This window comes from Artemia sp. Qi Xiang Cuo, chromosome 9, assembly GCF_049724085.1.
Source record: "Artemia sp. Qi Xiang Cuo chromosome 9, ASM4972408v1, whole genome shotgun sequence".
Lineage (NCBI taxonomy): Eukaryota > Metazoa > Arthropoda > Branchiopoda > Anostraca > Artemiidae > Artemia > Artemia sp. Qi Xiang Cuo.
Window position 1 is genome coordinate 66859504 of NC_142802.1, and position 17126 is coordinate 66876629.

General features: G+C 31.4%; 1 protein-coding gene across 1 annotated transcript in view; it reads left to right on the forward strand.

Annotated features, from left to right (window-relative positions):
* Positions 1-17126, forward strand: part of LOC148948959 (uncharacterized) — a 110923-nt gene that overhangs the window by 41978 nt on the left and 51819 nt on the right. Inside the window, 1 exon segment of the mRNA XM_089095070.1 lies at positions 7250-7376. Within this exon segment, the coding sequence (XP_088951196.1) occupies positions 7250-7376 (127 nt within the window).

The following is a 17126-nucleotide window of genomic DNA, read 5'->3' on the forward strand; positions in this document are numbered from 1 at the left end:
TGACTGTAAACTCTAGTTTTTTGAAAGAAAATTATGGAAAATACATTTTCCTGACTCAAATTTTAAACTTTGGTTAGAAAAAAGTTCAGTTTTGGATCGAAAAATAAACTATATCCGTAAAATCTGAACTAATAAAGGTTTTTTACCATAAACTCTATTTTTTTGTAAGAGAATTATGGAAAATACATTTCTTTGACTCAAATGTGAAACTTTGGTTAGAAAAAAGTTCAGTTTTGGATCGAAAAACAAACTATTTCCGTAAAATCTGAACTAATAAGGGTTTTGTACTGTAAACTAGAATTTTTTGTAAGAAAATTATAGAAAATACTTTTCACTGGCTCAAATGTGAAACTTTGGTTAGAAAAAAAGTCTATCTTTGGATCGAAAAATAAACTATTTCCGTAAAATCTGAACTAATAAAGGATTTTCACTTTAAACTCTAGTTTTTTTTAAGAAAATTATGGAAAATACATTTCTCTGACTCAAATGTGAAACTTTGGTTAGAAAAAAGTTCAGTTTTGGATCGAAGAATGAACTATATCCGTAAAATCTGAACTAATAAAGGTTTTTTATCATAAACTCTAATTTTTTGTAAGAGAATTATGGAAAATATATTTCTTTGACTCAAATGTGAAACATTGGTTAGAAAAAAGTCCAGTTTTGGATCGAAAAATAAACTATTTCCGTAAAATCTGAACTAATAAAGGTTTTTGACTGTAAACTCTAGTTTTATGTAAGAATATTATGTAAAATACATTTCGCTGACTCAACTTTGAAAGTTTGGGTAAAAAAAAACCCAGTTTTGGATCAAAAAATAAACTATTCCCGTAAAATCTGAACTAATATAGGTTTTTGACTCTAAACTCAAATTTTTTTAAGAAAATTATGGAAAATAAATTTTTTGACTCAAATGTGAAACTTTGGTTAGAAAAAAGTTCAGTTTTGGATCGAAAAATAAACTATTTCCGTAAAATCTGAACTAATAAAGGTTTTTGACCGTAAACTCTAGTTTTCTGTAAGAAAATTATGGAAAATACATTTCTTTGACTCAAATGTGAAACTTTGGTAAGAAAAAAGTTCAGTTTTTTAATCGAAAAATAAACTTTTTCCGTAAAATCTGAACTAACAAAGGCATTTTACTGTAAACAATAATTTTTTTTAAGAAAATTATAAAAAATATATTTCCCTGGCTCAACAGTGAAACTATTGTTAGAAAAAAGTCCAGCTTCGAATCGAAAAAATAAGCTATTTCCTTAAGAGCTAAACTAATAAGGATTTTTTACTGTAAACTCTAGTTTTTTGTAAGAAAATTATGTAAAATGCATTTTTTTACTCAAATGTGAAACTTTGGTTAGAAAAAAGTTCCGTTTTGGATCGAAAAATAAACTATTTTCATAAAATCTGAACTAATAAAGGTTTTTGATTGTAAACTCTAGTTTTTTGTAAGAAAATTATGGAAAATACATTTCTTTGGCTCAAATGTGAAACTTTGGTTTGAAAAAAGTCCAGTTTTGGATCGAAAAATAAACGAACTAATAAAGGTTTTTGACCATAAACTCTAGTTTTTTGTAAGAGAATTATGGAAAATACATTTCTTTGACTCAAATGTGAAACTTTGGTTAGAAAATAGTTGAGTTTGGATCGAAAAATAAACTATTTTCGTAAAATCTGAACTAATAAAGGTTTTTGACTGTAAACTCTGGTTTTTTGTAAGAAAATTATGGATAATACATTACTCTGGCTCAAATGTGAAACTTTGGTTAGAAAAAAAAATTTTCGCGCCGCGAAAAAAAAATAGCCGTGACTACCTCAGATGGTTTTGTGATGCAGTGAGATGTTACTAGCAGTAGTATTTTCGTGTTTTTTGCAATTCATTCATACTATACCTTAAGCACATTCAGATGTTTCCTTGATAAAAAAAATTTTGTCTGACATATCAGGACTTTTTTCTAGCAAAAGTCTTACATTTGAGCCAGTGAAATGTATTATCCATAATTTATAATTTTTCCATAATGTATTTTCACAAAAAAAACTTAGTGTTTACGGTCAAAAACCTTTATTAGTTCAGATTTTACGGAAATAGTCTATTTTTCGATCCAAAGCTGGACTTTCTTCTAACCAAAGTTTCACATTTGAGTCAGAGAAATGTATTTTCTATAATTTACTTACAAAAAACTAGAGTTTACGGTCAAAAACTTTTATTAGTTCAGATTCTGCGGAAATAGTTTATTTTTCGATCCAAAACTGGACTTTTTTTCTAACCAAAGTTTCACATTTGAGTCAAAGAAATGTATTTTCCATAATTCTCCTATAGAAAACTAGAGTTTACGGTCGAAAACCTTCATTAGTTCAGATTTTACGCAAATATTTTTTTTTTCGATCCAAAACTGGACTTTTTTATAGCCAAAGTTTCACATTTTAGCCAAAGAAATGTATTTTCCATAATTTTCTTTTAAAAAACTAGAGCTTACAGTTAAAAACCTTTATTAGTTCAGATTTTATGGAAATAGTTTATTTTTCGATCCAAAACTGGACTTTTTTTCTAACCAAAGTTTCACATTGTAGTCAGCGAAATGTATTTTCCATAATTCTCTTACAAAAAACTTAGTTTACAGTGAAAAACCTTTATTAGTTCAGATTTCGAGGAAATAGTTTATTTTTCGATCCAAAACTGGCCTTTATTTCTAACCAAAGTTTCACAGTTGAGCCAGTGAAATGTATTTTCCAAAATTTTCTTACAAACAAAATTAGAGTTTACAGTAAAAACCCTTATTAGTTCAGATTTTACGGAATAGTTTATTTTTCGATCCAAAACTGGACTTTTTTCTAACTAAAGTTTCACATTTGAGCCAGTGAAATGTATTTTCCATAATTTTCTTACAAAAAACTAGAGTTTACAGTAAAAATCCTTTATTAGTTCAGATTTTACGGAAATAGTTTATTTTTCGATCCAAAACTGAACTTTTTTCTAACCGAAGTTTCACATTTGACTCAAAGAAATTTATTTTTCATAATTTTCTTACAAAAAACTAGAGTTTACGGTCTAAAACCTTTATTAGTTCAGATTTTTCGGAAATAGCTTATTTTTCGAACCAAAACTGGACTTTTTTCTAACCAAAGTTTCAAATTTGAGCCAGCGAAATGTATTTTCTGTCATTTTCTTACAAAATACTAGAGTTTACGGTCAAAAACCTTCATTAGTTCAGATTTTTCGGAAATAGCTTTTTTTTCGATCCAAAACTGGACTTTTTCTAACCAAGGTTTCACATTTTGAGCCAGAGAAATGTATTTTCTATAATTTTCTTACAAAATACTAGAGTTTACAGTGAAAAGCCTTCATTAATTCAGATTTTACGGAAGTAGTTTTTTTGTCAATGCAAAGCTGGACTTCTTATTACCAAAGTTTAACATTTGAGCCAGAAAATGTATTTTCTATAATTTTTTTACAAAAATTAGAGTTTACGGTCAAAAACCTTTACTAGTTCAGATTTTACGGAAATAGCTTATTTTTCGATCCAAAGCTGGACTTTTTTCTGACCAAAGTTTCACATTTGAGTCAAAGAAACATATTTTCCATAATTTTTTCACAAAAAACTAGAGTTTACGGTCAAAAACCTTTATTAGTTCAGATATTACGAAAATAGTTTATTTTTTGATCCAAAACTGAACTTTTTTCTTACCAAAGTTTCACATTTAAGTAAAAAAAAATGGATTTTCCATAATTTTCTTACAAAAAATTTTAGTTCACAGTCAAAAACCCTTATTAGTTCAGATTTTACGGAAATAGTTTATTTTTTTATCCAAAACTGGACTTTTTTTTAACCAAAGTTCCATATTTGAGCCAGCGAAATGTATTTTCCATAATTTTCTTACAAACAACTAGAGTTTACAGTCAAAATCCTTTATTAGTTCAGATTTTACGGAAATAGTTTATTTTTCGATCCAAAACTAGACTTTTTTCTAGCCAAAGTTTCAAATCTGAGTCAAAGAAATGTATTTTCCATAATTCTCTTACAAAAAACTAGAGTTTATGGTCAAAAACCTTTATTAGTTCAGATTTTACGGAAAAAGTTTATTTTTTGATCCAAAACTGAACTTTTTTCTAACCAAAGTCTCACATTTGAGCCAGAGAAAAGTATTTTCCATAATTTTCTTACAAAAAACTAGAGTTTACAGTCAAAAATCTTTATTAGTTTAGATTTTACGGAAATAGTTTATTTTTCGATCCAAAACTGGACTTTTTTCTAACCAAAGTTTCACATTTGATTCAGAGAAATGTATTTTTCCTAATTTTCTTATAAGAAAATAGAGTTTACAGTAAAAACCCTTATTAGTTCAGATTTTACGGAAATAGTTTATTTTACGATCCAAAACTGGACTTTTTTTTCTAACCAAAGATTCACATATGAGTCAAAGAAATGTACTTTCTATAATTTTATTACAGAAAACTAGAGTTTACAGTCAAAAACCTTTATTAGTTCAGATTTTACGGAAATAGTTTATTTTTCGAGGTTACTTCGAGGTTACCTTAACTGCTAATCGGTTTAACCCTCTTTCTCCACCTTCATACGATCCAATTCGCAAATGTTATGTAGTTCTGTTTTTTCCCCTTTTATTTAAATATGATCGTTTGTACAGTCCAATTCGCGAATCCCTTATCCCTTTTTTTTCTCTACCTTTAAATGATCCAATTCTATAATGCTATCTAGCTCTGTTTTTTCCCTTATTATTCGAATACGATTGTTCATACAGTCCAATTCACGAATACTATCTAGCGATACATTCCTAAAAAACTAGTCTTGACTAAAGCAATTGTCCAAAAAATCAGAAACCAGTCTGATAGCACATACTTCAAAGAAATGGAACATTGGATAATGCCTTGGTTATAGACAGCTCTTCCTACAAAATCATTCCTAAATACGCAGTTTGACAATTTCTAGTTTTTGGTTTAAAAAAAGAAAGAAAAAAAACACGTTATGATGAAAGTGCTTCAAAAACCCGTCTGCTTGCATTATACAATCTCAACCATAGTTCCAAAACATGTATGATCACTTTATAGGTATATAATATAAAAGGATTGGTCACTTTTTGCAATGTGCACGTCAAACTGTACTGTATATTCATGCCTCAGGTGTAAGTTTCCATGTAAGTTCAGTGGTAATTACTACGATACTGCTGAGGGGCAGGGGGCATGCCCCCCCCCCCCTGGAATTTAGACCAGAGTAGGAAGAAAATAGAAGTGTAACAACTAATAAAAGAAAAAGGATTTCTTATTTTTGTTTTTTCTTTAAGAACTGCTATGAGACTTGTTTAGAATCAATTCAGAATTTAATTCAATTCTTAGATCTTAGATTAACTTAATATAGGTCATTATTTATCTATCTAAAGGAGATAATTTTTAGAGTTAATTTTTCTATGAGTTTCCTCGTTTGCGTCCTAAGCTTGTGCCTTGAAAAAATGAGTTGGATTATGACAATAATAGATTAAAAAAACTTGAGAGAAATTCGTTGAGTTGGGATGTTCTGGGGAATGGGGTCTTAAATCCAGATTATGATGAAGGAACGATTGTGGATTTTCCAGTGGTTAAATATAAATTTCCAGTTGATATTGGAAATAAATCTGCTATGGGTCAGCAAAGTGTGAGCATTTTCCATTTGAATTGTCAAGGTCTTTCTAGTTCATTTAATTTTTTAACCGAACTATGTAAGTTTTCTGTGTTTGATGTGCTTGCATTGAATGAAACGTGGCTTCGTAATCATACAATGAGTCTACTTGAAATTGATAGTTATGACTGTGTGACGCAGGATAGGGAATCACGATTACATGGTGGATTGGCTTTATATTGCAGGAAGAATATTACAGTGAAAATACGGAATGATCTACGTGTGAATAAAGATATGGTTTTTGAATCAATGGTGGTTGAACTTTGTAAGTCAGGAAAATTTTTCTTTGTGATGGTTGTTTATCGACCTCCATCTGGAAATGTGCAGGAATTTAATGATTTGCTGTAGCGGCAAATGCATAAGTTTTCAGGTTCAAATCGCCCATGCTTTGTTTGTGGAGACTTTAATCTTGTTCTATTTTCAGTAAATGTAAACCCGAGAGTTCGTGATTTTTTAAATGTTATGTTGGGTTGCGGTTTAAGACCGACAGTTAATATATGTAGTCGAGTAACTTTGCGCTCAGAATCACTTTTGGATAATATGAAGGATTATTGGATTAATGTGAAGTATGATTTTGCTGATGTTATTTTGAATGATGTTTCTGATCATTTTGGTGTTCTTGTTGTTATTAGAGAGTTTGGTGTCCCTACAGCTATGAATATACCACCACAAATTTCTGCATTGAAAATGGATACTGAAGCTCTTAACATATTTAGAAGAAAATTAAAGAACCCTCAATTTGACTTTTTAGAAAGTAGTGATCTGCAAGTGAATGAAAAGTTTTCATTGTGGTATTCAAAAATAACTAAATTACTAAAAGAAAGTTGTACAGTTATTAAAAAGCTGGCGTTTCATGTTACCCCTAGAAAATCCTGAGTTACTAGATGACTGATGAAGGCCATATCAAATCGAAGACTGCTATATAAATATTCTGTAGTGTCTCCTGAGGCGAAAGTGAGGTACAAGAAATATAAACATGAACTCAATAACCTATTACGAGCAACAAGAATTATTTATTATCGAAATGAGTTTAAAAAAAGTGAAGGTAATCCCAGGCAAACGTGGAGATTAATTCACTCTGTTCTCAGCCCTTCCAAAAGTTCAATTTTACATGAAAATTTCAACACTGATGCTTCGATTGTAGATAATATGTGTGACCATTTTTCTATTGTTAATAAACGGATAGCGAACTCCATGAGAAAATTTTCTTAGGATGTGAAAATTTTCTTAGGATTTTCTTAGGATACCACATTGTGGAACATGACAAATAATGCTTCGGGTGCTGACTTCCTTTCATTGCGTGTACTTAAGTATGTTTTCTCGGAAATATGCGACCAGGTGTGTGTTCTATTTAATATGTGCCTAAAAGTTGGTGTTTTTCCCGATTTTATGAAAATTGCTAGAGAGAAAAAAATTTGCCGAATGATTATAGGCCTATTTCATTGCTGCCAGTTTTATCGAGAGTTTTTGAAAAATTGATTAGTGGTGGGATGGTTGATTTTCTTGAGAATAAAAACTATTTTAGTAAAACTCAGTTTGGATTCCGTAAAGCAATGTCGACAGATCAAGCTCTTCTTTTTCTCTAGACTTTTGTGAACGATGCTCTGGACCAAGGGTGGAAAGTTGCATCTGTTTTTTTTGACATTGTGAAAGACTTTGATGCAGTGGACCATGGAATTCTTCTGGTGAAGCTGAGGAATTGTGGTTTTCGAGGTATGTTTTATCGTCTATTGGAATCTTTTCTCCAGGACAGAAAGCAGTTTGTCAGTGCTGGTGAAATTAAATCGCAAGTTAAAAGTGTTGAATTCGGTGTCCCTCAAGGGTCTGTTTTGGGGCCACTACTGTTTCTTATATATATTGATGACCTGCGAAATGCTATCAATGAACTGTCTTTTGATTTAAAATGTCGTGATACTGGAGCATCAACATTTATTTTGCCTTATTTTGCTGATGACACGCATCTAACTGTTGCTGCAAAAACCGGAGAAATGCTTATACAGAATCTTCAGACTGGCAAGTTAAACATTGAAAAATGGATGAGGGTTAACAGACTTTAGCTAAACCATGCAAAATCCCATTTGGTAATGTATGGGAGAAGCAGCAATTACTACCCTTAGGTTTACAAAATACAGTTCGGTGAAAATATTCTGCTTGGGAAGTTTCGACAAAGTATGTAGGTGTGATTGTTGATGAGTGCCTTAACTTCAAAGAGCCATTTCATGTGTTAGTGGCAAGGTTGCAAGAAATGTTGGGATGATGAGGAAACTGGAGCACTTTTTTCCGAAAGACATTATGAGATTGCTTTATTTTTCTTTTGTTCACCCATACCTTCTATATGGTTGTCTTGTGTGGGCAAGCACGTTCTTAATTCACCTTCGTCCCCTTAGAAGTTTACAAAATAATGCCTAACTGGAGATAATCATAATATGTCTGTTAGACATAGATACAATCAAGTAAATATATTACCGATGGCTGGATTATTCCGTTTTTATGCTCTTTTTATGTTTAAATATACACACGCGTTATTACCTGAGTGTTTTAGGGAAATGTTTACAAGTGGTGTTAATTTTCATAACTACTCCACTAGAACATCAACACTAGTTCGGCGACCTCGGGTTATTACAAAGCGATCCGTTTTTTCCACAAGACATGTTGGCCCTCGGGTGTGGGAACCATTAACGCCGGCAATTTCAACAATTGATGAGCTAAATGAATTTTGCAGTAAATTAAAAGTATAGTGTTTGTCTGCATATGAGTTTTAATCCATGCTGGGCGAATTTTTCTCTAAAGTGATCGTGACACTTTTTTTGGGAGGGCGACGAGGAGGTAGAATAAAATGAATGATTTTTAGTTTTGTGTCTTCGGTATCCAATTAGGTAGTGAAATTTTTAGAAATTAATTTATTTCGTTTATTTTTATTTATTTATTTTCTTATTATTATTTTCTACCCTTTTTTTGGGGGGGGGGGGGGGTCTAAGGATGGCTGGTAGTAATTGTGTATGTAGGGCTTTGTAAAGGGTGATGTCTGCCCATATTTAATAAACTTCGGGTTTTGTTGTTAATGTGTTAAATTTTTTTTTATAAAACCTTTTTCTCTCTCAGACCGAAACCGGAACTTGATTTAGGGTTTAGAGTAAATACTCTCAAGCAAGGCAGTAACCAGGATTTCTTTCGGAGGGGGTTTTACTCAAAGATATTTTTCGGGAGGGGGCTACAAAAAAATATCAAAAAACTCATACAAAATTTTTTATATACATTTTTGCTACGTTTTTAGGAGTCAAAAAAACATTTTGGGAGGGGTTCAAACCCCCTATACCCCCCCCCCCCTTGGGTACGGCCTTGCTCTCAAGGGCATTATTATGCCCTAGAAATAGCGCGACAAGCTTTATAAGGCTAATCTTATTTTGTAATTAATAAACAAATAAAGTTTTATATATATATATATGTATATATATATATATATATATATATATATATATATATATATATATATATATATATATATATATATATATATATATATATATATATATATATATATATATATATATATATATATATATATATATATATATATATATATATATATATATATATATACAGCGTCGTGCCCTAGCAGGGGTCAGTTTGGTCTCAGTTTTTGCTCATATTTTGTCGAGCTAAAAACGTAAGTCTAATTTTTTTTATTCTTTTCCTTAATTTTTAAAATATAATCCAGGTTAAGGGGTAAGATTCTAATTTTGCTTCGGTCTATAATGATTATCCTGTGTCTATTCCATTGGTTGTATCCTATAATGTCTTATCCTATTAATTTAAAAAAAAAAGTTTTTCCGAGGGAGTAAAGAGCAAAGTTGAAACTTAAAACGAACAAAAATTATTAACTCACAGCCTATCTAACATATATCAATAAAACTAGTACAAATAAACCAACTAATTATGTTTCCCTGTGTTTCTAGGATTATAGAAAACTAGCACTTTACTGAAAACACAAAATAATATAGGAGTTTTGGTGCAGTAAAAGGAGATCAATTAAGGACACTTTTTACGGAATAAAAATAAAGTATTTTAGGATGGTTGCTTTATTTTATTTTCGTTTAATTTTGTATCACTTCTGCGTAATGGCTCAGTTCAATGAATGGCTCTCGTTTTGGTTCTGAAAAGGACATGTCATGATTATTTTGTAGACATATTTGAAGCGAAGCCATCTTGATAGTATTAGGACAATAGACTAGCTTTAGAACTTGTATCATAGCTTGAAATTCACTGTTGTACAGAGAGAAATAACCGGATTTCCATAGTTCATATTATATCTCATTATCTTCATTTCAAGTGATACTTCAGCATATTTCTTGCAATATAAGATTGTATATTACTCACTATTGGTAATCAATCCAATACTTCTGTATACTGAAAGTTACTGATGTCACAACAGGCGTAAGACTATAAAATACTTTAAAGATTAGTCTATTGTTGTTAGGCTACATGCTCACTTTTGACTCACAAATCGACATTCCTGTTTTTTTATGCTTGACTTTTGTGTTTTCAGTAAAGCACTAGTTTTCTATAATCCTAGAAACATACGGAAATATAATTAGTTGGTTTATTTGTACTAGTTTTATCTATCTATATTAGATAGGCTGTGAAGTAATAATTTTTGTCCGTTTAAATTTTCAACTTCGCTCTTCACTTCCCTCGGAAAAAATTTGGTTTTTTAAATTAATCTTTGTTCGTTTTTTATTGAAGTTTAATGTACAAACAACTCTGCTATGATCTTTTTTATTTATACGGAATAATGTATGTCCGTTTTGAGTTTTAATGAAACTCCTTAATTTCAGTTGAAAACTTATTTTTAATATAGTTTCTAATTATCGCTGATCTAGAGGAGATAAGACACCTCTAGAAAATACTGCAAACAACCTTGACAGCTACGAAAAACTTTCAGTCTATAACATAAAGTTCATCATCCATACTTCCCAAAATAATACATGTTTTTCAGGAACGTTTGTTTTTTGATGAGCAAAAACATGCTTTTACTCGGCCGACTTCGAGTGAAAAAGCCATAATGAAGACAGGGCTTTATAAAACACCTAATGACTAGCAGAAACTAGAAGGCTACTGTAAAAAAAGAGAGCTGTTGGAGGGCTCATTTAAAAGCGTACATTTATACCTAATTGCTTTTTATAAATTTGACTTGATAGCACATTCCCATAAAGTGCACTTTCGGTTGTTCCCTCCCATTTTTTTAAATGAAAAAAGTATCTTTTCCAATGAAATGAACAAAAAAAAGGTGTTTTTCGAAACCTAGGCAGGAGCAAAAAAGTAAAGAGACAAGACTGTCCTTTCCCCTCAATTACTTTCGTTAGAGCTAACACACAGGCTTAATCGCAGAGTGAAGTTTAAAGGTTCAAATCAAAACTGTTGATCACTCAAGCTTAATTTTTGATAGGTTTTCAGTTGAAAAGTTTTTCGTTTTAGTTGAATAATCTTTTACTTTTAAGATGAGTAGGCGATTTATGAAACTTACTAAGAGGGTCTGGAGGGGGGATGTATGTGTGGGGTATAATAAACCTCCAGTTAAGGGCTCTGGGCCATAATAATTGCAATGGTACCATTTTATGCTTCCAAACTCGTCAAGGTCATTTGGTTTGTTGTTGTTTGTCTAGGTGTAATGACTCCAGGGGGAAGTTTGCACATGCGCATTAACGGGGAAGAGATGTATTGATCTAGGACAAGAGGGGGAAGTGGATTTCCAAGAAATTGATTTACATAATCGGTGGGGGAATGTATTGATCAAGTCTAACGGGAACAGGATGACATGTCTCCTTCTAAGCCAATAAGGGAAGTTATGTAAGGCTTCCCATTACATCAGAGTTCGCCCTTGAGATTTTGTATATAACGGACATGCGGTTAAATTATCATAAAGTTTTAAGACACCATAGAACAAGCATCTGATATTATTGATTTGGAAAGTCTGGCTACAGCGATTTATAATGTTAGTTCAGTTTAGTAAATTTTCCTAGTTTATTTCCAAATAAAATAATTTTACATAGTCACCCCTCCAGTAAATTCATATTCAGGGGGTACCCCCCCCCCCCCCTCACAATACAAACTCCACTATATGATGTTTATAGTTTATAGAAAGCGTAAAATACGCTCTTTTTTACCATGTAAACCGCCCCCCTCCTCCCTCTGTTTACGACTTTAATTCTTCCAATGGAAATAACTATGTTTTTGGAACTCTCTTTTTGACAGCCAACTTCCATCAACTCATAATATACTGACCCCCTTATAAAGCTAAACCGCGAAAATTTAAATAGGGAATAACTATTGAAACCCCACACTTGCACTTCCTGCTTGTTAATTCACTTGAATTACGTTAGCGGTTTAATCAAAGGTTTCTCTGATAAAGGATACTTTTTGATCAAATTCACGACATAGTTTCTTCATCGAAAATTTTACTTTTGCTTTACTGAAAAGGGAGAGGGGCTTTCTTCAGTAAAAAGAGGGGGGATTGTTAAGAGGGAATGGGTGTTAGTTTCATGTAGTATTCATTTTCCATTTTGAGTACTCAGTGTTTAGATGGGGGAGGGGGGCACTGCCTCGCTTCTAACACCTTCGTTGTAAGGTGGAAAGAAACTTTTTCTTCACGTGAAAAGTAAGAGGGGCGGGCTTAATAAAAATATACATAGCTTTATTATGCGTAAATTGAATAACATTTTTAACCTATGATCGCAAATTTTAGGCCTATAAGCTGTTTGTTAACAATCTTTTCTTATCTTATTTAAAGCCTATAGACTGGAAAATTTAAATTTTTTTCTAAATGGTAAAAATAGAAACATTGATTTCTATCCTAAGGCTATAGACTACTGTTTGTCAATATTAATTTTTTCATAAGTTGTATAATAAAAACGTTTGATTTCTAAACCTAGTATATTTCTTGCAAATTTTTACTTTTTGCTCTACTGAACAGGGGGAAGGGGGCTTCTTTGAATGGGATGAATATACCTGTGATCTATTAAATGACATTGAGAATAAAAAGGAGACCACTAATATCACCAAGGAAATTAAAGACATTGTGTTATAGATTTCAGAAATAAAGTTTCATATATTTATTATTTTCTTAGGCTTAAGGGTCGAGGTTTGAGAATTTTAAGAGACTATTTTCCCTATTTAATATATTTATTCATATGACTACTGATTCAATATGGGTACAATCTGAAAACCAAAATTCAGTATTTGTTGTCTACTAGAAACTTCAAAGAAAATGGACGCCGTCCCTCCTACGGGTAAAGATTAGGTTAGATTATTTTCAGACAGGACAATATAAATCAGAAAAACATGAAATGGGTTATAAAAGAATAAAATAAAAAACAACAACACATGTAATTTTAGAAAAAATTGATTTCATTCCTCTTACTGGTAAAGATTAGGTTACATTGTTTTCAGAAGGAAAATACAAATGGGAAAAACATAAAATGCGTTATGAAAGAATAAAATAAAAACCATGACACAAACAATTTAAGGGAAAATGGACACCCTTCCTAGTACTGGTAAAGGTTAGGTTATATCGTTTTCAGACAAGACAAAGCAAATGGGAAAAACATGAAATGGGTTATAAAAGAATAAAATAAAAAACAATAACACGCGCAATTTAAGTGAAAATGAGAGGAGAGGACTTCAGGGGAGGGGGAGTGTCTTTGAGGGATGGAGGACAGTTTTTTTGTCAACAACTCAACATTAACTTTTTTCCGATGGATTGTTTTCAGACTGGACAATGCAAATGGGAAAAACATGAAACAGGTTAATAAAGAATAAAAAAAAAAACAATAACACGCACAATTTAAGGGAAAATGAGAGGAGAGGATTCCAAGGGAACAACATATAGAATATTAACATAAAAATATGTTACAGACATCATTATATATTATTAACACCATTGAACAACATTGAACATTCTGAATCTGTTCAATAAAATAATTTATCATGTTCTCTCTTGATACTTGAAAGTTATTCGCTTCTCTTAGTTCAAAACCACTTGACTAATCATTCATCCATTTTGAGTCATATACAATTTTTACTGGGATGTCACCTACTGATTCAATACACGTTTCATCCTTGGTATTATTTGATTCTTTGACTATATGATCAACAGTAGTAATAATGCTCACTTGTGCTTCATTTTCTAATCAATTTATCATTGTATTCATTAGTGATATTGTCTGCCAATGCTCTTTTTATTTTTCCGGCAATTTCAATGACTATTACTATAGGGTTCTCCGATATGTTGACTCTGAAAGTGTAGTTTTGGGTGAAAGCGTGTTCTCCGACATTTTACTCTGTTTTCGAACCTGAAATTGTGTTTTCAGACATGCTGAACCTGAAAGTGAACTAAGTTAGGTTAGGTTATGTTATGTTAGCTAGTAAACATTTCTCCATGTTTAAGTTAGGTTAGGTTAGCTTATCATGAGCGCTCATGATAAGCTAACCTAACCTAACCTAATTTAAACATAGAGAAATGTTTACTAGCTAACCTAACCTAATTTAGTTCACTTTAAGGTTCAGCATGTCTGAGAACACAATTTCAGGTTCGAAAACAGAGTCAACATGTCGGAGAACACGCTTTCACCGAAAATTAAACTTTCAGAGTCAACATGTCGGAGAACCCTATGGTTTTGATGTTTCCGTGCGTGCACCAGCATATCTGAGAGCTCAATTTCAGGTTTGAATTGTGTACTGTCATCTATATCTATTGTCCCCTCCTCAACACCTAGCTCTTTACACTAAAGTTCGAATTCTGCATCAATTCCTTAAGAACGACGCCTGAAACATAAGGGTCGTTATAGAATCGACCCAGTGGTCCTCGACTATCGTAGTAGGGTTCATTCGAAACATTGTATTTTTTGCCAAAAGAATGATTATGCCTGATTAGAGCTTTTTTATTAACCATCTATGTCGACTTTGTATTTCTCTCTCACTATGCATGCTTGTGGCTGTAGCAAACGTACTCTATTTTTGCTCTTACATTGGAAGCGGCTTTCCCAGTGGTACTCTATGGTAGGTCATCGAGACTCTTTTTTATTGCGTGCATTCAATCAGTAATTTTTTCTCATTGGAGTGATAAACACATAACTCATATCTATAAAGAAGTGAAAATGAATTATTCAAAGAAAATCTGTTCACATGATAGTGTTATTGTAGTATTGAATGCTGACATGGAGAGGTATTTGAAATATGAAACAAGAACAAGTGGTAGCATTATCGGAAACCTGCGTTCGTTTTATGACAGTTAGAAATTAAATTTCTTTGGAGTACCAAAAAATTCAACTTTAATGCGGGTGGATATGCGAGATTTTGATCTCCGGAGATGATTGCACTCAAAGAGAATGCCAATATAAAAATAGTAGTTGATGAACAGGGGGATCTTCTTGCTATTGCTTGTGGTAACATATTACCAAGTGTTAAACCCTATCATCAGGTTTTAGGTATTAGTATTTATCGGAGGGTCAAAAGAAGGAATGCCTACTATTCGGCTAATATCATAAACCGTGTCTTTTCAATATCCCTGAACTGTTACCTCTGTCAAAATAATGAGATACTAATCAGTGGAATTGCCGGAAAAATTAAAAGAGCATTGGCAGACAATATCACTGATGAATATAATGATAAATTAATTGTAAAATGAAGCACAAATGAGCATTTTTACTACTGTTGATAATATAGTCAATGAATCAAATAATACCAAGGATGAAATGTGTATTGAATCAGTAGGTGACATCCTAGTAAAAATTGTATATGACTCAAAATGGATGAATGATTATTCATGTGGTTATGAACTAAGAGAAGCGAGTAACTTTCAAGTATGAAGAGAAAACATGATAAATTATTTTATTGAACAGATTCAGAATGATTAATGTTGTTCAATGGTGTTAATTCTGTATAATATTGTCTGTAGCATATTTTTATGTTAATATTCTACATGTCCTTATTCAATAAAATATTGTATGCATTACTTTGTTATATTTTTATTATATTAGGAATCGTTAGCATGTCGAACGTTTAGAATGTTTATTAAAAAGTCGGAGATTTTTATTTTCTTTGGAAAAATTAGAATTAAACTATAACTTTTTTCTTTTCTTTGAGAAAATTCAGAAGAGAACTTGAAAGTTTCTTCACTTCACTATGAAAACTCAGAATTAAAGTGGAACCTTTTCTCTTCTCAGGGAAAACATTCAGAAGAGAACTTTAAATTTTTTCATCTCTGAGAAAAATCGGAACTGAATTTAATAAAATTTAGAATTAAAATGAAACTTTTTATCTTCATTGGAAAATAATCAAAAACATAGTATAGCTTTTCCTATCGTCTAGAGAAAAATTTGAACAGAACTTTAAATTTTTTATGTCTTTTGAGAGGAATCAGAAATGAAGTGGAAGCCTTATGTTTTCTTGGAAAAATTGGAATTGATCTGTATCTACTTTATCTTTCATTTGGAAAATTCAGAAAAGAGCTTAAACTTTTCTTCACTTCATTGAGAAAATTTAGGATTATAGTGGAGTTTTTTATCTTCATTGAAAATATTCAAAACTAAGGTAAAACTTTTTCTTTCTTCTATGGAAACATTTAGAACAGATCTTTAAATTTTTTTCATCTCTTTGAGAAAAATCAGAACTGAAGTGCAACCTTTTATATTTCATAGAAAAAATTGGAATTGATCTGTAACTAATTTCTTTTTCATTGAGAAAATTCAGAGGAGAACTTGAACTTTTCTTCACTTCATTGAGGAAATTTAGAATTAATGTGAAGCTTTTTTATCTTCATGGAAAATATTCACAATAGTATGACTTTTCCTACCTTCAATGGAAAAATTCTGAACAGAACTTTAAATTTTTATGTCTTTGAAAAATTAAGAACTGAAGTGGAAGCTTTTTTCATTTTCTTGGGTAAATTTCAGAATTGAGCTAAATTTTTCTCTTCTTTAAGAAAATTCAGAAGAGAACTTGAACATTTTGCACTTCTTCCAGAAAACTCAGAATTAAAGTGGAGCTCCTTATCTTCATGGTGAATATTCACGATCAAAGTATAACTTTTTTCTATCTTCTCCGAAAAATTTGGAACAGAACTATAAAGTTTTCTTCTCTTTGAGAAAAATCAGAACCTTTTTATTTTCTCAGGAAAAAAATTAGAATTGATCTATAACATATTTCTTTTTCATTGTGAAAATTTGGTGTTAGGATATAAAAGAATTTGAAAAGTAATGTATGACTTCTCTGGCATGCTGGATCTGAAAATGTATCTTCAGAGAAATTCTTTAACCATTTAGGGTTGACTTACCTTTTTAAGGATGATCATTTAGGGTTCTCCAACATGCTAAACCAGAAAGTGTGTTCCCTGACATGTTGAATCTGAAAGTGTAATTTCAGAGAAATTCTTTAACCTTTTAGGGTTAACTTACCTTTTTATGGATG